This window comes from Pteropus alecto, unplaced genomic scaffold, assembly GCF_000325575.1.
Source record: "Pteropus alecto unplaced genomic scaffold, ASM32557v1 scaffold23, whole genome shotgun sequence".
Classification (NCBI taxonomy): domain Eukaryota; kingdom Metazoa; phylum Chordata; class Mammalia; order Chiroptera; family Pteropodidae; genus Pteropus; species Pteropus alecto.
Window position 1 is genome coordinate 6,595,804 of NW_006435837.1, and position 24,043 is coordinate 6,619,846.

The following is a 24,043-nucleotide window of genomic DNA, read 5'->3' on the forward strand; positions in this document are numbered from 1 at the left end:
TTCTCATTTTCAGTCTGGAACAAATCAATTTTTCAAATGGAATGTATTCTGGACCACAGAATACATTTGCCTTTTGTAGAGACTACAGATTAAAGCACTGTCATTTTCAGTAGTTATCACTCAGAAATCCCGATCTGAAGCTATTCCAAGCTACTCCTATTCCATTTGTCTTAACTTCACTATTTTGTGTAGCCTTACGTCCTTATTTTCAAATCTCAGGTTGCCAACTGCCACACTGTGAAATGCAAGATCCCAAGTATGTCAATGGAAAGGTTACTTAGAAAATTAAAAATTTATGAGGAAGCATGAAAGCATCTTTTATGATCTGAAATCTAATAATATTTTGTCTTTAGCTTTTTATAGAATGTTCTCTGACCGTTTTTTTCATCAGAATTGCTGTAACACTAGACATATTCAGTAGCAATAACCCTAATTTTCCTGAAAATGACATAAAATTTACATCTATATAAAGAACTCTCCAACACATAAAAAAGATGAACACTGTAATGGAAACCTTTAACTCAGGAGGGAGTGCAAAAATGAGGTAGGAAGGAGGGGGAAAATTGGCGACCCTTTAATACTTGAAAACCGAAAAAGTAAATTTTAAAATAAAAAAGGCTGCTCAGGTATTGCATGTAGAAAAATCCAACAGATTAATAAAGGGCAAAACGACCAAATTTATTGGCTATTAAATATGGAAAAAAGTGTTTGACTCAGCCAGTGTGTACAGAAATGAGCAGTTAAATGCATAAAATTGACCAAACTGGCAAAGATCAAAGTAACTTGATGTGTGGGAAAACTAAAATGTGTGATAACTTTTTTTGTAGTTTTTGCGGAGGGCAATTTGGAAATACTTCAGTATTTATATATCCTGATATATTTTATGCTAAAGAAATGACCCGAAATGTATGAAAGTATTTAAGGAAATCTACCACAGGATTGTTTATAGCACAGGATTCTTTAATAGTGCAAAACTTAAAATAACTTAAAAATCCAACAGTAGGGACATGGTTGAAGAAACTGATAGATCCACACTATGCAGTGAGTAAAAATAACATTAAGAATAGGGCTTGATGAACTACGACAGTGTCTGAACTGAAAGAAAGCATATTCAACTGCAGCCATATATGAACTTCATGTGAAAAAAGTGCACACCCAAAACAGGAGAAAACAGAGACTACGGTAATGCTCCAGTGTTGACTAGTTATCTTAAGGATTGTAAGTAAGTTTCAAGTTATTTATACATTTTAGATTCCCTAAACACAGCAGTTGTAGCAGAATCAGAGCATTTTTCAACAGGGTTCCAGGTTACACAGCGTTCTGCCAGACTTGCGAACCCACGTGGGCTCCGAGCACGCTATCCAGGTGTGTACTGGCCACAATAAGTAAGATGTAGAACCGTGTAAAACCAAAGTCGGTTTATTTGGACTTGGAAGTCAGAACAGTTCTGTCCCTGCTAGGTGACCTCTTCCCGCCGCGACTCCTGGACCGGGAGGAGCTGCGGCTGCCCCGGCAGCCCCGGCCCCGGCTGCGGTCCCTTTTCCTTCCTCTGCTGCGGGAGCTGTGCCTCTCCCGACTTCTCGACGTGCGCTGGTGAGATTTCCTGCCCCTGTGGCTGCCTCTCCTTTTCCTCTCTGCTTCTCCATTTCTTTTGTAGGAACGGGGCGGGCTAGGGCTTCTCCTCCGCCTGGGCCTGCCGTGGTACTCCTCGTGGTGGCCCAGCCTCTCTCTCCTCTCCGAGTTCTTGCCGAAGGAGGAGCCAGTCCGCTCTGGAGACAGGTAGATGTCGCGGTTAGCCTCCCAGAACTCATTGTTGGGGTTTCTGAACACATGAAGGAAGTTGCAGTGTTTCCCTCTCGGGCACTGTTGTATTTCAAACAAACCTGCGACGAAACAGTGAGGAAGTTAGCACTGACTGCTGGCACTCAATCGTTCTCAGAAGGTACATCTCTGATGTTCGCGTGTGACAGAACTGTTTTCTCCTGTGTATCATTTAAAAGGGGCCTGCGTAAACTGATGTCACGGTTTTGGTTCCCAGAATTTCGAATATATTCAAATGCTCTAACAAACAGCACTGTGAGAAGTAACAAATCAGGAGTTTTAATTAACCAGAATATCCTGTTCCTCTACCGGATTATGGTGTGGAGTGCGATCGAACAAATGGGGACCACATAATTTTTTCCAGGGTTTCACCATCCCATTCATTGACAGTGTGTGTCCCTAATCAACACTGAAGAACCAGCCCTTGGAGACTCTGTGGCATCATGCTTTCGGGACATCATTTTTTTAAAAGCAGTAAATTCTCAAAATATGTAAAACAGTTAAAAGTGAAATACCTCCATACCACACACTATACGCAAAGTAAAAATGGATCAGAGTCCTAAATGTAAGACATGAAATGATAACACTGAAACAAACATACAAGTAAAATCTTCGTCACATCGAGCTAGGCAACACATTCTGAGATGACACCAAAGGCACAAGCAAAAAAAAAAAAAAAAAAGACGAATGGGATTTCATCAAAATTTTAAACTTTCATGCTTCAAAGGATACCATCAAAATGAAAAGACAACCCCATATAATGGGAGAAAATATTTGCAAATCATGATAAGAGACTTACCTGTATGACATTAAGAACTCTTACAACCCAATAATAAAAAGACATAAACTAATTAAAAATGGGCAAAGTCTCCGAATAGACTCCGAATATGTTCTCTCTGAAGAACATACAGAAATGGCCAATAATAAGGACACGAAAAAATGCTCAAAACCATTAGTTACTAGGGAAAATAACCAAGCTGTTATTTAAAAAAACAAGTGATGATCCCGTCTGATCTTGGAAGCTAAGCAGGGTTGGGCCTGGATGAGAGACCTAGGAAGACCAGGAGCTGTAGGCTTAAAAACAAAATTTGAAATAAGGGATTGTAAGCTGACAAGGTCCTTGCAATCTGTGAGGTCAACCATGGGTTGCCTCGCCTAAAAAAATAAAAATAAAAATAATTTAAAAATAATAATAAAAAAATAAAAAAAACAAGTCAAATAGCCTCTTGCTATGGGGGAGTCAAAGTCGCACTCACGAGCACCTCACCGAAATCACACTGGATTTCCAAGAACTGACAAAAGCAACCGCCTTTATGGAGAAAAACAGTTCCATTCCTTTCAGTCCCTGAGCATTTAAACTTAAGGTATAATGGTTCTTCCGGTTTTCCAAAGCAAAGAATTCTAAACTTCTTTTCTTTCCTTCAATAAATACTTTTTAACTGACAGTATCCATTACGATCAGGTGATCAAAGATTCCGACTTATAAAGTACAGGTTTTTAAATAAGAGGTTTTAAGGAAGCAAGTAGAATACAAGAGTCAGGGAAGGGCTCCATCCCTTCGCTTGCAGGTACCTCAGCAACAGTTTGGCTGAGCTCATCTGACAGAAACGAAAAAAGAAGGAGGCCATCAAAACACCGCTGGAGTCAGTGTGACTGAACGTACCCTCACCACGCCCTGCAGCTGCGATCGATCTCTACCACACGAAAGCATGTATGTCAAGTAAGGCAGGGAATGTTAGAGGTGGCGAAGATGACCAAAGATTCATTAGGGATGATTGGAGGAAAAAACATGGCTCAAATGAGGGGAGCCCATGAATAACAAACACCTCTGAACAGCAATAAGGAAAAGGTGGCTTCCCACAGACACAACTTCTCAGGCTTCTCGAAGTGTCAGATACAGAGCCCAGGATGGAGGCTGAGAAGACTGGAATTCCAGCCCCAGCTCTGTCACCAGTACACTGTGACAATCGCTTCATGCATAAAGTGATCCACAAGGTCTGTTACAGATCTAAAATGTGACGTCCTTTACATAATGATCTCAGCTCATCTACCGTGTGAGGTAAAAGCTATGCTTCACCCCTTTAAAAGGTGGTCTTTCCTCTAAGAATGCCCCTTTACATAGCAATGGAACAACTGGGGGGAAATCGCGTTGGATTTTACCACAGATGGCCATTTTCCAGCGGGTCACTGGGCAGAATTCACACTGGAGCTGGCGTCCTGCGTACCACCGGCCGTTGAACAGAGAGCGCGCCGCCTGGCATTCTTCTTCCCTTTAAACCACAAATCAAAGGCCGCACTTTACAGTAACGTCCTACGATGCTGATGAAGCCTGCTGTTAATTAACCCTCTTATTAGTTTCCTGTAGGGCCACCAAGCTGACTGCTTTTGTGCTCGAAATCCATTCAGGAACCCTTTTCACTAGCCCTCTGAGAGGTTCTGCTGCGTGGAAATGGACTTGAGTCAAAGCTTCTTAAATCAAAAGATTGGCCCATGAAAAATGCAGAAGTGTCTTCCATGGTCAGAGCCTGCTCCTTCTCGGCTAGGACTGCTGCTCTCCTTATTAAGATGGTTAATTTAGCCCATTAGCCATGGCGCAGCCCAGGCAAACAGCAAAACGAGTGGAATGATACAATGGCTGCACACTGACTTTGCGTGGGGCTTCGATTTCTGGCTCTTTCAATTTATACTTTTCTATTCTCTAGTTATCCTTTTTCGGTATGTATTTATTATTCAGTATTTTAATTATTAAAATTATATTAGTAAAAAAGTAACTGTACTGCAAAAGATTCAAAACTATAAGTATACAAAGATGGAAATACAAATGCATTATTTTCAAATCCCTTCTATATTTCTATATCACCTCTAAATATTTACATTTTTAAAAAATACCATGCATATGAAATCTGTTTTCAGTGTAAAAATCCCAGATATCCACATAATCACAACATTATACTGTAACAGGATGTGAAGATACTTTATGTTCAGAATACTTACGATTGATATTGAACATAAACATTGCCCCGCAGATGAGGTTCCATGTTGCAGCTGACCTAAGGAGCAAGGAAGAATTCTATCACTAAAAGAACAAATCAAAAACACCTAAAGGAAAGAATCCTTTCAGTCACCAACACACTTTGCCCGGCCCACATTACCAAAAGTAATCAATTCAAGATTCCAAAATCGAGATACAACCCCACTCTCCTCACATTTAAGGCACATTTCAGCACGGAACGGTGGTACAGGCCCCCTGTTGGTCCAGATTGTTTTTTTGTTCCATATATATGAAATGTTTCACATATACATGAAAATACAGAGACCAAAAGTCAGCCTATATATACAGCACTCAGATTTAACACTAACATTTTCTTTTTTGACTGAGAATGTTTAAATACGTACATGTTGATGTTAAAAGCCCTTCCAGCCTATTCTCCCTCCTCCATCACATACATGAGCACTATCCTGAGGCTAGGCATATCCCTCACATTCCGACACAAATATCTACCGCCACATACATACAAATGCATGTGCATTACGTATATATGGGTATACACATATTTATGTATACACACGCAAAGAAACACGTACATACACGTAAACCACGTATACTCATTGCTTCATACACTTTAAAATTTTATATAAATAGTACTTATTCACATTCTTTTTTCAAGATGTAATCTTGTAAACTTAATGATTCACTTTTACTATATACTGGATATGGCAAATTATCAGATGAATTTATCCAGTCCTCCAGTGACAAGACAGCCAAGGCGCTGCCAGTATTTCATCAACAGCGTTCTGGAACATAGGTCCATGGGTCCACGGATCTCTCTGGAGTGCAGAGCCACAAGCGGGTGACACCCATTACCTTCAAGTTCTCTACATACTGACGAACTGACCTCCAAAGTGGTTTTACTAATTCACACATCCTCCCCTACTCTTGGCATTAAGAAAATTTATATATTTTTTTACCTGATAGGTATAACTATATCTGATTTTAATATGCACCGTTCCTATTACTTGTCAGGTTGAATATTTAAACATTTGCCTTGAAAAAAGACACATCTGATTTGGTTTTATATAATGGTATAAAAAAGTCCTCAAATATTCATACTAATGTTTGGCTTTTGTTTTCAAAATAAATCTATCATTTTACAAAATTTATTCCAGAGTATTTTTATTAGAGCATCCAAAAACAGGCAGGATCCATAATGACAGACAATGGATACCACCAGCCTCAGAAGGAGGACCAAAGTGCCTTGGGAGGCCACACTGGCCATGCCAGGGACTTTAGCGATCACATAAGCCAGTGGTTCCCAAGGACCTGTTAATTTTTCATGATAAATATGACATTTTGAAAATTTTCCTGCTAAAAATTTACTAAACAAACAGCTTTCCATTTACAACTGCCAATGTCATTAGCATGAGCGTGGCAGACAGAATTCTAAACAAAAGAAAAAAATTCGCGTGGTTAGTGGGTGGCCTGTGGCAGGTGATAGCGTCATTTCCCCTACTCGGCCCGAAGTTCAGAAAGCGGATCCACCACGACCTTCATGAAGCAGGACAATGTAGGGACGCCTGAGGGGAATCACTGATGTCATCCAATCCCTTTACTTTTGGGATGAGGAAAAGGCACAATGAGGTAAGGTGACATGTTCAAGAATGCAGGCCTGGGCGAAGCGCACTAATGTGGCACACCATGTTATATGTGGCCAGGCGCTTGTGCTTTCGTGTTTATTGGTTGTGCTGACCAGTGTGAAGACAGGAATGCATACACAACAGAAGTAAAAGGCAAAAGAGAAAGAAAAAATTTAAAAAATCTTAAAAGCAGTAGAAAGAAGTATAACCTTGAGCTTCACGAGTGCTCTGTTCCTTGGCTGTTCCAACTTCCTGTCATTTCCAACCAGCAGGAAAAATCTCACCGCTTTACTCCTAGCTTTTTCCAAATCACGAGACATTTTCCCACACTAACGTAACAGAATCATTCAGGTTTGGATCTGATCAAATCACAAGGCAGGAGGCTTCACTGTGACCGAATTCAACCACTGGGTCCCAGCAGCAGTGGCTATTATATCTGACTTCACACTCTTGTGTCAAGGAAGGTGCTAAAATAATTCTATGTGGTTTGAATGCCTTTTTGACCCCATAGCTGCATCACGAACCATGACTGTGGGAACACTACGCTCAGTACTGTTAAGTATCCAATGAATAAAAATAATGTGAAAAAAAAAAAAAAGGAATCAAGATTTACATCCTGGGGTAGCCCCAGAAGAAACCTGCACCCGGGTGGTAGCTACAAGCTGATACCGCCAACACAATGCGACGAGAACGCAACAGCAAACTCGGTAAACGGCGTACGTGATGTGACACTGGGTTTACTGCCTGCGGGGGCAGGGAGTGCGCGCCTCCATCACAGGGATCACAGGCGGCCTCGCTGAGCGCTGGGCCGGCTACCTGCAGGGCCTGCCACAGACAATTCATCGGCTGGGAAAGCTGGACCGCAAAGGTACTGAAGAGGTGCAGAGCCTTCCCCATCTGGCAGGAACTTCCATGCTCGTAGGCGGTTTCATGTACCGTGAGGACGTAACAGGCAACGGGCCCGGCGCGGACTGCTCCGCGCGGCCCCTGCCCCAGCAGAGCCTGCGCCCAGCCCCGTCAGGCACCCCGGTGTGAGCTGAGCCAGCCCTCCTTCACGCGCACCGTGCGCGCCCACCTTGAACTGGACCACCTTCCCCACGTTCCTGAACTCCGGGAGCACGTCCTCGTAGAAGTCCAGGAACTGCTGGTAGGTCTCCTCCTCGCTGTACTCCAGGCTGGCGTCAGGGTCATAGTCGTCCCTTCTGCACTGCTCCATTCCAAACGTTGTAAACATGCTTCTGATAAGAAGGGTGGGGCTTGATGTCGGGAAATTGTGTTTACGTGAACACCTGCATGTGAAAGAGACGCTTCGATTCAGTGGTCTGACGGTCAGCAATGCCACATAAAGTGCTTGCTTTAGATTGAGACAGAGATTCAGGTAACTTGGTTGTTTTGACTTAACTGTAAGAATAAAACCCATTCAGACATGAAATTTCAACACTGAAGAAAACTGTTCTAAGATTGACCAATATTCTATTGACTCTCATTAAAATGTAAAATTGGAAATTATTTCCAAGTTCATATTCAGTCAACCTGCCTTTTGATGAAGTTCAGGAAGCCTGACACATGTGAAAGCATAGGGGAAAAGAAGGTCAGCTGGCAGGACAAATTGTGGTGACGGGCACACAGATACCCTAAGTGAGATTTAGGAGAAAGGTAAGAACAATACAATCCTGGTTCTATACCATCTTCGACTAACCTGATGCTTAGAGAGGCTAATCTGTGTCCAGCTAAAAGAGTATCTCAATCTCATATATGTATAGCGTTTCATAGTTTTCATGACATTTTTATATTTTTTCTCCTGATCCTTGCAGTCTGTTAGGACAGTCAGGACTAGTATCATCCCCACTGTGCAAAGAAGGAAGCAGAAGTCCTAGAGAAGCACGCTTATCTGGGTCGCATGGCTGGGTAGAGGACCCAAGGGACCCGAGTTAACCTACAGTGTACTACCTGTTCATTATCTACGATATGATAAATGTAATTAATTTTTACTTAAATGGAGGCTAACCCTTATGAAGAACAATTTTCTTTTCATAGTGTAAACTGGACCGGGCTTTTCCTGAGTGATTTTTAAAAAATCTTTTCTATGAGTTTATTTTCTTATTTACTGCCTTCTAAAATGAAATGAGAAAACAATGTAGTTCAAGATACCGAAATATCAAAATTTTCCTGATTAAGTTTCTAGTTAAAAGCATGATTAGGACAAAAATTTTAGGAAGAAAAAATATCCCCAGAATTTAGGAAGAAAAAAAGTTGAAAATTAGGCAAGTGTTGGAAAAAAACAATGGCCCTGAAATAACTAAATGTTTAACTCACACTCATTTTCCATGTTCATAATATATATCTGTGCACCTGGTGAGATAATGCATATAAAAAGCCCAGCTCGGAAATGTGCAGTGCTCATTAACGTGAAATGTTCTATTTTCCAAAGGACCCTCTTGGATTATTCAGTTGGAGACCTTGTGATGAGATCCATTTTCCCAAGTATAGCTACCGACAGCACAGAGAGCAAGGATTCAACCTGGCTGAGTGCTTGTGGTGAATCAGAATTTTACAAGTATGAAGCACATGCAGAATTAAACTAGAAACCAATTAAATGTTAAAATTATGCTCACAGGCTTATGCTATCTGAATGAACTTGGCTCTAGTTCCCAGGGTGTCAAATGAGCATTTGTGAGTTTTGAGACAGAGCCAGTCCCTATCTAGGGAAAATCCCCACTTGGCCTGGAGACAGGCCATACAATCTGAGTGTATTCAAGGCCAGCCTTATAGCCCCTACTGAAAAGTCAGCTAAGACGAGAGATACTTGGGAAGGCAGTCGAAAGCTGTGGTACCAAGCCTATGTGATTCTCAGAGTCGCCTGGGGAGAACTGAGATTTCTCAGATCCTGCCCCAGACCATCTGTTCACACCTCAAGTACTAACCAGGCCCAACCCCGGGGAACAATACTTTCAAAGTAACTCTCTATCTGGTCCTGGAGGTCGGCCATGTTTGGGAACCCCTGGTTTAGGACATGCTATTTACTCATTACTTAGATACTTAAATTAAGCAAGACTGCCACAAAATCTCATAAACATTACCTTATCCCAGGGACAAGCCAGTAAATGGTGTGGGTCTCCAAATGTCTCCTCAGGTACAGCTAACTGACTAGGCCACTTTTTCTTTCATGGGAGCACTCCGGGTACCCACTACCATTGTCCTCACATGTATGTTGCAGTTAGGCTGCAATCATTTATTGAAGGCCTCTGTAAGAAACAGTCTCCTGAAAATTATGTCCGCAACTGTTAATAAAATTTATTGAAGTTACTGTCTGCCTTCCTACTCAATGTCTTTATACAGTACTTCATGAGAGAACTGTTTCAAATCTGATGCCAGGAAGAGCTCTGTCTTCCCAGAGATCTCGCGCATTCTTCCTTTTCAGTAAGAACTACATAGCTCATCAGCTGTTGGGATGTATTAAAATCAAGAGCCTAGTTAGTTAGCTGGGACATTTGGAGACCCACACCATTTACTGGCTTGTCCCTGGGATAAGGTAATGTTTATGAGATTTTGTGGCAGTCTTGCTTGATTTAAGTATCTAAGTAATGAGTAAATAGCATGTCCTAGAATTAAACTCTAATAATTACAAAAACAAAACCAAAAAAAATGCTTAGGCTGTGGAAGTGTTTATCTGATAACATGACAAAGCCCAACAGAAGAGCTGCATGATCTAGATGGAGCAAGTCCCCGTGGTCCCCTGTAAAAGGGGCAGGGTATTTTTGTCTGAAGGGATGGTGCTGGATTTTGTAACTGCTAATTTCATAGAATTTTATTTCACAACTCATCACTTGAATGATGAAAATATCCAAAACGCTGTCGGATTTTTTTGATAGTTGTGATGATGAAATTTCATATGCCTATGAAAATATTAAGAAATGTTCACAAACTAATCTGAACACTGCCAATATTTCCTTGAAATGACTCTCAGGGAGCCTCACAGTCCATCCTCTTTCCATAAGTAAGTACCGTCAACTGATTCCCTGAAGCCATTTAGAACATCTCCCCTTGTCTCACTTATGCTCAACAGGAGGAGAGTCAGACTCAGATGATCACAAGTCTTAACATTCAAGCAAATGTTAGAGATACATCATAAATGAGAAATCCTACAGCCAGAAAACTTTAAATATAAACTGGTTCAGCTACCCACAAAAATGTGAACTCGTATTGTCTTTCAAAGATAATTCACTGTCTATTTTTCTCTTTGGTGGGGGGGTTGTTTTACATCAATCATTACTATTTCTTGATGAAACTGAGCATACATTTGGAAAACACTTGTAAAAGTACAAAGGGGAATAAAGTCTCTCTCTTTTCCTTAGTTCCCAGTTTCTCAGGAGGAAGCTTTCACTACTGACTTTTCATAGATATTCTGGATGCAGGACATACACAAGGAGTTACATATCCTGCATGAACGCCTCAGTCCTAGGCCACATCAGAAACCCCTGAGTGCATTTCAAAACTATGGCTGCCCACGTCTGAGAGACTCTCATTTACTCCATTTGAGGTAGGATATAAATTTTTTAAGCTTTCTAGATGATTCTAACATGCATCAAAGAACATGCATGTTAAGAACCACTGTTCTTAAAAAATGTAAAATAGTGTTTAGGCTTAAATTTAAAAAGAAAGAATGATAGAGAAGGTTCATATCTTCAAAGAAGGAAATGAAACTCACATCATGGATAATTTTATGAATAAGATAAACATGAGAGACAACATACAGTTTCTCATTAAATCATGTGAAATGGCCTATTCATAACCCTTTTTAGAATAGGATACTCAGATACAATTAGATTTTTCCCTCTGCAGAATGCGCGGTAATAATTAAATTTTGCCTCGGATGGATTCATTCACCATTACGAATTATTTACCTAATTTGAGCTGTTCATTCATAATCAGGCCATATTATAGAAATCATCATTGCCTGGCATACAGTTAGTATAAACAAGTATCTATTAAATGAATGAAGACATCAACACTTAGATTTCCACATGAATGTCCTGTTACAAAAACAATGATCCAAAAGACACTGGGAACAAGAGTGTCTCAGAGAATAAAGGCAACAAAAACAAAATGAAAACACCAGCAAACACACCGAGAGGGTTTACCATGTGCCTGGCACTGTTCTACCTGCTTTCCCTGCCTTTATCCATTTCAGCTTCACAGCCCCCTGATAAAAAGAATGCTATTTTTAATCCCCATTTTGCAGATGTGAGAACTAAGGTACAAAGAGCTTAAGTAATCTTCCCAAAGTGACAGCTGCTAAAGGCCAGTTTTTGAACCTGGGGCTGAGCTGGAGCAGACTGAGAGTGGTGAAACAGAATAGTCACCTCCCCACACACACTCCCCGTCCCCAACTCAGACCCTGTCTTTCACAACCATCCCTTTAGGCATCCAATTTTTTAAAGCCTCTTTTGTGCACAGTGTTTGTCATTCAAAAAATAAAGCCAGACGGCTCCGGTCTCTTGAAATAGATGATTTCCCCATCTAAGTTGTCTCACATGGACTAATTCAAGCACAGGAAGAAACTTAAAAACAAAAGGTCTTCATAAAGCTATGGAAGATGCAAAGGGAGCCCCGTCAGAGAACTGGGCTAAGCCCCCCGCAAGGGAAGAGGACTGGGGGAAGAGGAGGATAGACAGCTGGGGGCTGGAGGAGCAGCAAGGACACAGCAGATGCCTCACTATGAACAGTTCAAACTTGGACGTGAGGGAGATCTGGCTGCGACATCTGTCACATCACTGATCGCCACGGTTGATCGGCTATCTGGCTGCCTAGGCGGGTGACTCCTTCCTCCCTCACTGCCTCAAGTGCATCCCTCCCTTCCTCCATAGAGGAGAGGACTGCTCTTCGGTCAAAGGCATGTCAAGGGCACACAAGTAGCTATGCTCCCCTGCTAGACCCTCCAGACAAGCTCGCAAAGCCTCCAAACGTTTCAAACTCAAGCCTGTGCCACCCGCAAAACCAGAACCCAAAAACTTCAACATTTTGAGTCACCTAATTCTGATATGATATAAGCAAATTAATTACCTATCTCCAAATCTGCAAGCTCCTGTTTTACTGTAGAATGGACAATTAGCTCGATCTTTCTCCAATACTCTTAAGTCCGTGGGTGGTTCTGGGTTTTGCCATGTGGCACCCTTTTCCACCTGTTGAGAAAAAACCATGAGTTTACCAATAGTGTACAAATCCATGAAGAATTAAATGTTTACAATGTCTTCAAATATTTCGGTCAAAAATACAGATTCATTTAAGAACGTACGCATTTAAATTGTAACCTACATTAGAGACTTTACAAACAACTGTGCCTTGGACATGAGCTATGTGTCTCTCTTGGCTCCCAGCCAGTGCTCATTATCGGGCACCATTACAGACACCAGGAATGGTCACTAAGGTTTCCCTTTGTCCATGCATTCTGAGAAGGGCCAAAGGCCTTGCTGGGGAACCAGCACTGATGAAATCAAGGTTCCTCTAAAGCACATTAAATTGTCCACTGGGGGTGAGACTGTGTGATGTTGCTTAAGCATACATTAAGGACTATATACAAGGGGATTCAATACCATTTGTTTATGTTCATCAATAAACTTTTGTGGTTCTTACTGTTACATAGATCACAGAGCCACAAAAGTGATTCCAGATACTCAAACGTGACCTAAACAGCGTACCACAAAATTAACATTACTGAAAGTGCTGTTTTTAAAAGAAATGTTTATCAGTCTCAAATTCTTAATGAAAGGTTTTAAAAATACCTGATTTTCAGCCCGCACCAGCATCTTCTGCACAGCTTCCTACAAATGGTGCAAACATAGGAGCAATGAAAACCTGGGAGTCAGGTAAGTCACATCTGGTTTCTCTGGTTAAGAATCTCATGTGTAACAATTTTTTAAAACCCACACATACAAAAGGCTTCAAGTTCTAATTTGCTTTTTAAAGCACAGGTCTTCTGAAGTTTTCAAAGGATATATAGGTGAGAGTTTTTATTCAAACAGGACATTTAATGACTGAGATCGCAAAATATTGAAAATATCAACTTATAATAGTTTCAGTAACAGTAATATTTAGTGTATTTGAGCACATATACCATGTCCTAGTTTTTAAGATGAGGTATTAATGATAATAAAGTGCGATGCTAGCTGAAACATCATAAACATTTAACAGATGCTAAAATATAACATGAACAAGAGTAATTAGGATTGACGAAAAATTCCAAATTTTTCGTTAAAGCGAAAGAAGTCCTGCAATATGCCAGTAAATTTTGACCTCATCGGCATTTAAACAAGTTTTGAAATTATGATCAACGGACTTCACTTCCCTAGACCCTTAAAGCGTTTCATAAAAGACATCTGTCTAGCTGCTTACTTGCTAACCCTACCTGGTCACTTAAGTGTCCTTGGTAACTTAACATGCTCCAAATGGAACTCTAGTTGTCCCTCCTCCTCACCCATGTAAATGCCCCATCTCAGTTCAAACTAGAATCTACAAGTGTATGATCTGAACTCCTCTCCGCTTCTTTCCCCTCCCCGTCCGTTTAGTCTACCAGGGTCCTGCTGACTCTCCTCATCACACTCTGATCTGTGTACTTCTGTCTTAGGCACTACCCTCACCCAAACCACCCCCATGTCCCATCTGGAGCAGCTGCCTTCTAACTAGTCGCCCTACTTCCACTCTTGCCTCCTTGGTAAAGTCACTCCCTGCTTAAAAGCCTTCAGCAGTTTCCCATTACCCTTAGCATAAAATCCAAACCTGTCCTTCCAATCCAGGAGGCCCCATGTGACCTGAACCCGCCGACCGTGCTGACCTCCTCCCCTGTGGCTGTCTGCTTTGGTCTCTAGGTTTCAGGCACCCTGACCTTTCAGCTCCATGTTTGGGCCTCTTCCCTCTGCCTAGACCTGTTTTCCCCCTGAGATCTCAGCACTCAGGTGTCAGCTCACATATCAGCTCCTCAGAGAAGCCTTCCTTGACCAGCGATGTGAAGTACTTCCCTGGCCCAGCCACCCATCACATGACTCCCTGCTCTGTTTCTTTATAGCTCTTAACATGATCTTACGGCATGTAAAATGAGTTCTTCCCTACTTATCATCTGGCTCTTACCTAGACAACTAATTCAGTGAGAGCACGGACTGTCTTTTTTGCTGCCTCTGTCTCTGTCCACTATGGAACTGCCTAGCACGCAGCGGAAACAGACTGCATGTCCCTTTATATACGCTCACAATTGACTTCAATTTACCCACTTCTCCTTAACATTTTGCCAGACTTCCTTTGAAACAAAAGCCTGAGCTTTTTGGAAAAAAAAAAGCCTGAGCTTTTATCTACTGACAAAAAGACCTCAATTGAAGAATATTCTACCATTAGAATGGGGATTGGTTACTCTCTATTAAAAAAAAAAAAAAAAAGATAAGCTCCAAACAATTTTCCTGCCTCTAAGAACCTACTGAGGTCAAAGATTATTTGGCAAGTCATGCTCAAATTAGAGTATCTAAGATTTGTACTGGAATTAACTGATAGCCTGAGACAAAAAACAAAGGTCACGGAGGCTGTCTCTAACCCATCATGACTAGGATGTAAACAAATGCACTTTTCCCCATGATAAGTTGATTAACTACCCAATTTTATGCCATTCAAAGTCAGCAATATTACAGAAAAGATACCTCCTGATGAATCAGTCAAGGCAAGATGAGCTGTGATATCTTTGAAATAAATATACTGTTAAGGAACCGCAGCGAATATACCAAATCAATCTTTAAAAAGAATTCTGAAAATACAGGAGATATATACATATAACCTTATTGATTTTTTTAAACAAGCAACTATGTGTTAGCTGCAATTGTGTTTATAGCCCAACTTGGAAAGGAAGTCAAAGTTTAATAACGAAAAACTTTCCTAATTCTTCAAATCTGAGTTCCTGATTTCTTTCAATCGACTAATTCTTGCTGACATGTCATAAACAGTTAAGTCTCTTATGTACTAAATATATATGGAAACGATACAAAATATTATTCTCTAACCAAGTAAACCCATATACAACAGAACCCCAGAAAAACCATTTGCTCTAGAGTGGTACATAGTGTAAAGCAGGGCCCGGCTGCCTGTTTTTGTAAATAAATAATAGTTTTATGTAAATGCAACCACACCATTCATGTACAGATTATCTATGGCTGCTTTCAGGGCACACTAACAGAGCTGGGTGTTTGCAACAGAGACCATACAGACCACAAAGCCCAAAGTATTTACTCTCTGGCCCTTTACAGAAAAAGCTTGCAAATCTCTGGTAGAAAGGGTAAAAAGGTTAGTAAAGCTGAAGAAAAACCTTAAGGCATCCACCACTGCACAGACCAAAAGAAGAGCATCAGAAGGAAACTCTAGTGTACATACTGAAAACATGACTCTTTCTAAACGAAACCCCGAAGCCCCAAACCCTGCTATGCCTATAGCTTATTCTTCAACCCGCCACACGCCGCATCTGCTCACTAAGAGGATACGCAGTGCGTTTATCCTCCTGTGACAGGAATCACCTCTCTTTCTCTCCTCTCCTGTAGCTTCTGCTTCTGCTCTTCTTTCTCTTTTTTCTGCTGTTCTTCCCATTCTTCCTTTAACTTTCTCTTTACAGGGGAGAAAAAAAGAATGACAAGTAATATTTTTTAGTTTTTATGTTTTAAAAGTTAACATACGAGGCAAATAAATGAAAAACTTTAACAACACTTTAAAAATGGGTGATATCCAGTTTAAGTTCAAGATACATGACTCTTGATGAGTTTTGGTTAACTAGTTAACTGGTTATCTGATTAATACTGTACCTCTTGTTCTTCCTGCCGTTTTCTAGCTGCCTCTGCCTTTTCTTTCTTTATTCTGAATTCTTCTTGTGCCTTCTGCTCCCGCAGCAACCACTCCTCATGTAATTTTTGCCTATCGAAATAACATAATCAAAGAAGTGGGCATTAATCTACAAATACACACACATGCAATAGTAAAATGACATGTTTGGGAATGATTAAACTATCCTGAAAGATGCTTTCTGGAAAGTAGTTAAGTGGGGGTAAGAGAAAGAGAAGATGTGAGTAGCAATCTGAAAAGCACTACTTTTCAGCAACTATCTGCCTAGAGGGTAATGCTTTCTAATCATCACTTCTACACTTTGTATCTGTGACATCTTTTATATAAAACAATGACACAACTTTCCCTGTAGGTTGACTATAGTAATGTTTAGGTACCAATGAAGTGAGTAAGAAGTTTCAAAGCCACATCCAGTTTTTCGCATTCAGGAAGTATTATCCTCCCTATTCTACTCATTTTAAAAGTGGCAGCCAGGACTGCGGCACTAGGGAACCTGGCGTCTTGGGCCGTAAACCTTCGGATGCTACTCTATCTAGTGAAGAGACCCCTGTGGTTTGCCCTAAGCACCGAAACTGCTGAAAGGAGGAAAATAAAACCACATCGTGATCATGCCTTTAAAATAAAGCTACAGTTTTAAGAAAAGATGATGAAGAGTTATAAAAATAAATAAGCAGTATCTAGTTTATTTTTTAAAATGACCAACTATAAAGAGTGATATTATCTTAAAATGGTGTCTCAGACATCTAATATCACAAGTTACTAATTAAAGATGGGCTACATTTCAAAAGTTGATTAGCCATTTGGGTGTTTAGAACCTAGATTGCATTTTCCCATTGAATCTGGAAACAGGAAATGAAATATAAGAAACTGTTCTATATCGCTTCAGCAACATTAGGAGTTAGGTAAGGTTTTAAGTCTAGCCCGGGGACCTAACCATAATTTCAAATACTCTATGGAAAAATATATTCCATTTCCAAGTGCAGATTCCAGGAACACACCATGGAAGAGACTGCATACGTCTGAAGGAACACGCAGATTTCTGACTGCTTGGGGAGCCAGCACCTCTAACCCCCATGTTGTTCAAGGGTCAACTGTATATCATCTTCACCATAACAGAAATCTGATGAGAACCAGTTATTACAGCACCTCCTACCTGCTAACACTATGTTAGGCACCATACACTTACCACCCCCCTCCATCTACTCTCCCCCTTTTCCGAGGTGGGTGCTAGGATTGACCCACATTCCAGGCAAGGACACTGAAGCTTAGAGAGATTAAGCAACTTGAACACAGCTAGGAAGCGGCAGGGCCAGGACTGGAATGCAGATCTGGCTAAATGCAACTCCATGTTCCCAATCGCTACTGCATTGGGGTGGGGGGTCATTTTGATAATTTGACCTATTTATGTGCTTAGATAGAGAAGAGGAATTAATTACAAGAAAAGTAGCAACATACTAAACAGAGAGTGTCTAGAAAGCTTTTTTCTCCTTTTAAAAATTTATTTTTTATCGTGGCAAAATATATATACTATAAAATTTACCAACTTTAAATGTACAGTTGAATAGCATTAAGTACATTCACATTTTTGTGTACCACGTTTAAAAAAAAAACTATCCCTGAAAAATACTGAGAGAAAAAGTAGCACAATATTTTTGTCATCTCTAGATGAGAGAGGTCTTTTTAAGTCACACACCAAGGCCAGATATCATGAAAGCTGATGATGTGAAAATCAAATTATGGTAGGTAATGCTGTAAGCTAAGACTGATGATTAATGAGAAAAATATACATCATACATATGATAAAGGATTAATATTCGTAAGCAATAACACTGCTTACACTACAAACTTAAAAACATATATCCCAAAAGAGAACGATACAAGACTTAAGCAATCTACGAATAGGTAATAAAATATATAAAAAGATAGTAAATCTTACGAATTTAGAAGTGTACATTTGAAACAATGAAATACAACTTTTCACCATAGGAGTTTTAAAAACTGATAATACCTAATGTGAGTGAAGGTATAGAGAAATGGGCATCTTGATTCACTGTTGGAGGAGCTGCAGACTGCAACCTGGATGTCCTTCCTACCTGCCCATCTACATTTTACATATATTTATCCTTTGAGCCCAACCATTTCATTTCTAGGCATTTTCCTAAAGAAATAACAGGACAATTACCAAGGATATATAGTCATGGATGCTCACTGTAAAATTTAAAAATTCTGAATGTAAATTAATAAATAATAATAAATAGTACATAGTAAATGAACGTTATTTAATAGCAATAACCTGAATGTTCATTAGGAGAGAATTATAAATTATGAATAAAGAATAAATTATGCTATAGCTATACAATGGATACTGTGTTGCCATTGAAAGGGTTGAAATAATCTCTGCATCAACACTGAAAGAAATGTCCCATAAATTTAGCAAAAAAAAGCAACTTAGATATGTATAAATACCATCCTATAATAGAAATATGCATGTACACTTTCTTATATTCATGCATCTACACTTTCTTATATTCTTAACAGTGACTATCTTTGGGAGTGTTGAGTTCATTGAAGCCCTTTTACACTTATTTTGATTTTTAAAAAATATTTATGAATTAGCAAAAACAGTGAAAAATACTTTCATTAAGAAAAAAAAATGACAACATCTAGTTTTACCCTGTCACCTAGAGAGTTAAATAGCTCATCCAGGGTATTTTCTAAGACCGATTCTGTGTAAGATTTTATAAAGAAGACCCAAACTAGTTAGTAAAGACATAATATTCAAATGAAATGACTAGGTTCATGAGAAGTGCTTCAATCAGCACTGACCTCTCTATCTCCAACTGCTTCTCTTCTTCTAGTTGTTGTTCAGTAAAAGATTCCTCCTCCTCCTCCTCCTCCTCCTCCTTCTGTGAGAGTCCTGAGGGAATTTAAATGTTTTATTAAACTATCTGAGTATACAAACCCTTAGGCAATAATTTAGGAAAAAAATACCTTCTTTAATTTTTACAATTATAGCATGAACCTGTTTTTATAATTTTCTAAAAACGAGGGCTCCAACCGCCCAAATATGGTACAATGTGAGCATCAAAAAGAACAATGACGGTAGTAGATAAAACCTTAAATTTAAAATTAATGGTTTCATAGGGATACTCAAAAAGTTGGTGGGGTGTGGGAGAGAACATCCATCTTTACGGAAAAATGGTGACTAAGAAATATAGGAGACTCGAGTAGAAAAGTCATCACTTTTGCAACCCCACTGTTAAGAATTAATTTAGACACAGATGCTAAAAACATTGAAAGAAAGCCTATTGGGAAGAGGATATTTACACCATCTCAAAATAGCAGCCCACAGATGAATACAAATTACAAAGGGGGAAACATCCTTTACAAAGGAGCCATTTTATTGGCAACGTGGACCACACTTAGCATCATCAGGCGTGGAACCACAGACATTACAGGTTCCCTGATGTATGCAATGAGAGGCATACAGCATCAGCTTTGTGTATTTTGCCATGAAAATTATAACTTGAAGCTAATCGGGAAAAGACAGACTAATCCAGAATTCAGGACATTCCACCAGACAACTGGCTTGAGCTTTACAAAATAATCAATCTTGGTCTGAGAAAGTTTAAATATGGCCCATATATATCATTGATTCTTGTTTTTTTCACTTGGGTGCAAGTTTAACATTGTGGTCCTTATTCTGAGGAGATGCGGGCTGAAGTATTTAGGGATGAGGATCATGATATCTGCAACTGACATGTAAAGGGTTCAGAAAAAAATTGTACGTATGTATCTATTTCTATAGAGAGAAAAAGTAAGGCAAAATGTTAACAACTGGCAAATTTAGGTGAAGGGTTCACGACCATTTATGGTAATATTTTTTCAACTTTGAGTACACTGGAACATCTTCAAAATAAAAACAGGAAAACAATTTTTCATATAATAAACACATATCCTTTCCTATTCAGAATTCAAATTTGAGGGAAAAAAATGAGGAAAATTGAAGTGATAGTAAGAAAATGTAACAGAAGATCTCAGGCTTAAAGGAAAAAGATTTTGTGTCTGTCAAATATATTGACTATAGGTTTCGCCAAAGGCTCACCTCCTCCTAATTACAATAATTTACTTTTCTTAAGCAAGTAAACTTTATTATTTTGACATGTGAAATTAAAAGAAAATTGGTAAAAATTAAGATAAGTTCTAACTCGCACAGAATAATATCTAATAATTCAGAGAAATAATCTAATGTACATAAAGCGCCTTGCAGAGAACCTGGCACAGAGGCTACGGCTGACTTAGAGGTGTGCCCACGGACTAGACACTGCCTGCACATGGCTGATATGCAAACACATCTGTTGCCTGACTCACTCAATCCCCCATCCTGCCACAAACCAAGCTCTCACACTCCAGAGGTGATCACTAATAGTTCTGGGTGCAGCATTTTCTTTACATATATGTATTCTTGCATATATCTGATGTTACATATATAATATATGTAATTGTAACTATATGGAATCATGCTATAGTTTTACAACTTGCCTTTTATACTTAACCCATTTCCCATTTAAAGAAAAACAAGTAAAACTCGCTGCTAGCGTTAATTTAATTTTACATGAACACGTTCTTTGAGGGTGAAGCAAATCTGACTGGTTTTCAATATGAAAACATAAAAATTTCTTGGAGTTATTTCTAAACAGAACTTGTCTTTAAACCTAATGTAACAGAATGTATACATAAATCGGATTCATCAAATGCATCTTTGGCTAACAAGTGTTTGAGAACAATGTTAACATCACATGTAGGAATGCTGCGTTTTCTGGGATTTGATATTTTCAGCAATTGAGAATTACTATGTTTTGTAAATAAATACCACTACTGAAGACAATACTATAAATAGAATGATGTCATTTGTTTCTAAAGACTGCTGATATACTAGAGCGATGTGAAAATAATAAAACCAAGATATTTTGTGGCAAACTTTGGGGGTAAGGTTAGAACTGTAATCCATGAGTTATCTTCGAGTAAACACTGTAGCCACCAGCACCGCTGGCAAGTATTCCCGGGGCAAACGGGAAATGGATTAATGTTACCTTAATTTCTGACAAGGCAGCTCATTTCAGATTACTTTAAGTAGAACTGGATGCTAAAGAGGATACCTGGAATTGAGAGGCCGATATTCCAGAAATTTCTACCAATCATTTGTCAACTCATTCTTATAGCGATTCTTATATAATATCTCTACTTTCTAACTTTTTGGGTAATTTTTGCCATCCAATGTGTGCTACAATGAACTGTAGTATTTGATAGGCTACAGTATTCATGAAGCACCACTAAATAACAAATTGTGAGTTGGGTGGACAAAAGTAGGAGCAGTCATCCAGAGACAAGTGCTCAGCCTTGGATCTGCCATTAGCCATACAATCCTGAGCAGACCAGTGACCTGCATCTTTCCACTAACTAAACTGCTAAAGGACACCATCTACCTGTCTCTCCACAAAGGCTCACTCCAAACACACTTTGCAAATCAAGGTGGGGGACATGGGGGAATCAACACAATACAAACAGCTTTAGGATTTAAAACAGGGAAAGGAAAAAAAGGTTCAAAAAGGTATATTCAAAGAAAATAGGTTAAATGAACAAGTAAGGTAGCTGAGAACTTTAAGGGAGGTGGGGGTATCACTAAGAGCATCAATAACTCCAACCCATCCTCTACCTAGGTTTTCCCTGATGCTTCATCCTGCCTCTCTAGTGGACCAGTTCTGAACGAATAAAAAAGGAGATGCTAAAAAAAGGGTACAGGTAAACACACTGCTCCTTCCATTCTAAATATTCCAAGCAATGCCACTAAAATAATTACTAGACAACTCCAACGGTAAATAAAACTTCTATGGCTATGTTTCTCATGGCCCCCAAATCCTGGTTACTTGAGGCCCTTCATGGTTTGTGGACCTCAAGAATTGTCTCTGATAAGATTTTTTGTCCCCATTTCATTTCTGATTCTATTTTTAAAATTAAATTTATTGAGGTAACATTGCTTAATAACATTATATGGTTCACGTGTACAACTTTATACATCTGTATATTCCATTGTGTGCTCACCACCCACAGTCTAGTCTCCTTCCATCACCGCATATGTCTAAGATAACTTAATAAATATATTTTGGATAATCTGGATGACAACCATTATAATCCAGTACTTCTGTGTGATTTCAGTGCTTCCACCTGCATTCATAACTACTATATAATATTACAACTTAGTACTAATTTCATTATATTAAACAGACAGGTTTAATATGTAAATGTTAAATTCTGCCATACGAAGGCCAAATGACACGATGAAGGTTCCACAGTATTTTGCCAAAAAAAAAAAAAAAAGTGGTAAATAACCACAGGGAAAAAGTAGTAGTGCACTCTAAACTCTAATCAGTACCGTATTCACGTCGTGAGCATGTTTCCCACGATCTGTAACATCACATAAACGTAGATTGAATTTTTATTGGATGTGTGATTTCACTTGGCTTTGTAATTTGTAAATATGTTTTACAGTTAAATAAGCATTTCATAACTAGTTTTTTGCACATGTATTTCAGTAATATATTAATAATAATGAGTCGACAAAGGGTCTCTTGCGTTACTCAAGTTTGAGAGAAACTTGCAATGTCTAAAACCCTCGACTCCTGCTGGTTTTACAAAGAAAAATATTCACCGAATACTTACTACGTGCAAGAGCTGTGCTAGCTGCTGTAATTCGTGATGCCTGCACCTGTAATATTAGATAGTCCATAAATACTTACACATAATCAGCGGGTGATGATTCACTATGCGTTTTTCCCCCTTTAGTACGTTAACAGTTTCTGACACGAGTCTAACGTAACTTTACCTGAGAAGGCAGTAGCCACAGCAATTCATTATCAGATACATTACTTGGCTTCCTTCTGACACTGGGACCTCAAGTTAGGACGGGAGTGAGGAGAGCAATTTCACACACAGGAAACAGGATGAGTCCGTTACCTGAGTCTCTCAATCGAGCGAGTTCCTGCCGACGTTTCTTTCGCTTCTCCTTCTTCAGGGCGGCCCTATACTTTTTGTGGCTGGAGAAACAAGACATGCACACTCCAGCGTCAGTGGCCGCACCTGTGGCGGTGTCTGCCCGAGCTCCCCTGTCCGCATCTAGTTACAGGAAATCGCCCGGGTGCTCGGGAGTAAAATCTTGCTTCCCATTTTTCGATTAAAGAACATTGCCTCGCCCTTTCACGCCCAGACGGCAGGTCTTCCCCATCCCGGCACCTATTACTCTTCTCGCCTCCCTGGGCCGACAAACGCCCGTGATAGTCCGGACCGCGTCCCCGCGCCGCCGCGGAGGCTCGCTTGCTTGCCTAGTTCCCCTTTACTTCCTGCTTGAATATGCTCCATGCCCAGCCTCGGCCCGCTAATTCCCCCCAGCCCAGTTTACCTGGGTTTCTCCGGAAGCAACAGCGGCCCAGGGACGGCCATCTTGCCGGCGCCGTCACGCCCACAAGAGCCGCCGGAAGAGGCGGGCTTAACAGAGAGCGCAACCGCGCGCAGGCGCAGATGCCGCACGGTTGCTCCGGCGGGCAGGGACCGATCAAAGACGGAAAATGGGAGATGTTTGTAGGTAGTTCATCTTCTGAAACACCGCACAATTAAATGTCTCCTTCCCGAAAATTCCTACCCGCCCTGGGAGTATTTCTTCCCTCCC

General features: G+C 40.0%; 1 protein-coding gene across 1 annotated transcript; it reads right to left on the reverse strand.

Moving 5' to 3' along the window:
• Positions 1–657: 657 nt before the first annotated feature.
• On the reverse strand, positions 658–23,903 carry ZRSR2 (zinc finger CCCH-type, RNA binding motif and serine/arginine rich 2). Its single transcript, XM_015589185.2, has 11 exons — positions 23,777–23,903; positions 23,335–23,414; positions 19,147–19,237; positions 16,284–16,392; positions 16,002–16,088; positions 13,239–13,277; positions 12,520–12,638; positions 7,532–7,745; positions 4,816–4,871; positions 3,982–4,091; positions 658–1,883 (listed from the first exon to the last, which is right to left on the reverse strand). Exons 1-11 carry the CDS (start codon positions 23,815–23,817, stop codon positions 1,420–1,422), a joined length of 1,410 nt encoding a protein of 469 aa, XP_015444671.1. The 5' UTR covers positions 23,818–23,903; the 3' UTR covers positions 658–1,419.
• Between the last annotated feature and the right edge of the window lie 140 nt (positions 23,904–24,043).

Bases quoted from the DNA above. Each gene is read 5' to 3' on its own strand.
- ZRSR2 (XM_015589185.2), bottom strand. From the start codon at position 23,817: ATGGCCGTCCCTGGGCCGCTGTTGCTTCCGGAGAAACCCAG. The intron at 16,393-19,146 runs GTCAGTGCTGAT...TTATTTCGATAG, and splicing joins AAGCAGTTGGAGATAGAGAG to GCAAAAATTACATGAGGAGT. The intron at 12,639-13,238 runs GTATTTTTAAAA...TTTTCTCAACAG, and splicing joins TGGTGCGGGCTGAAAATCAG to GTGGAAAAGGGTGCCACATG.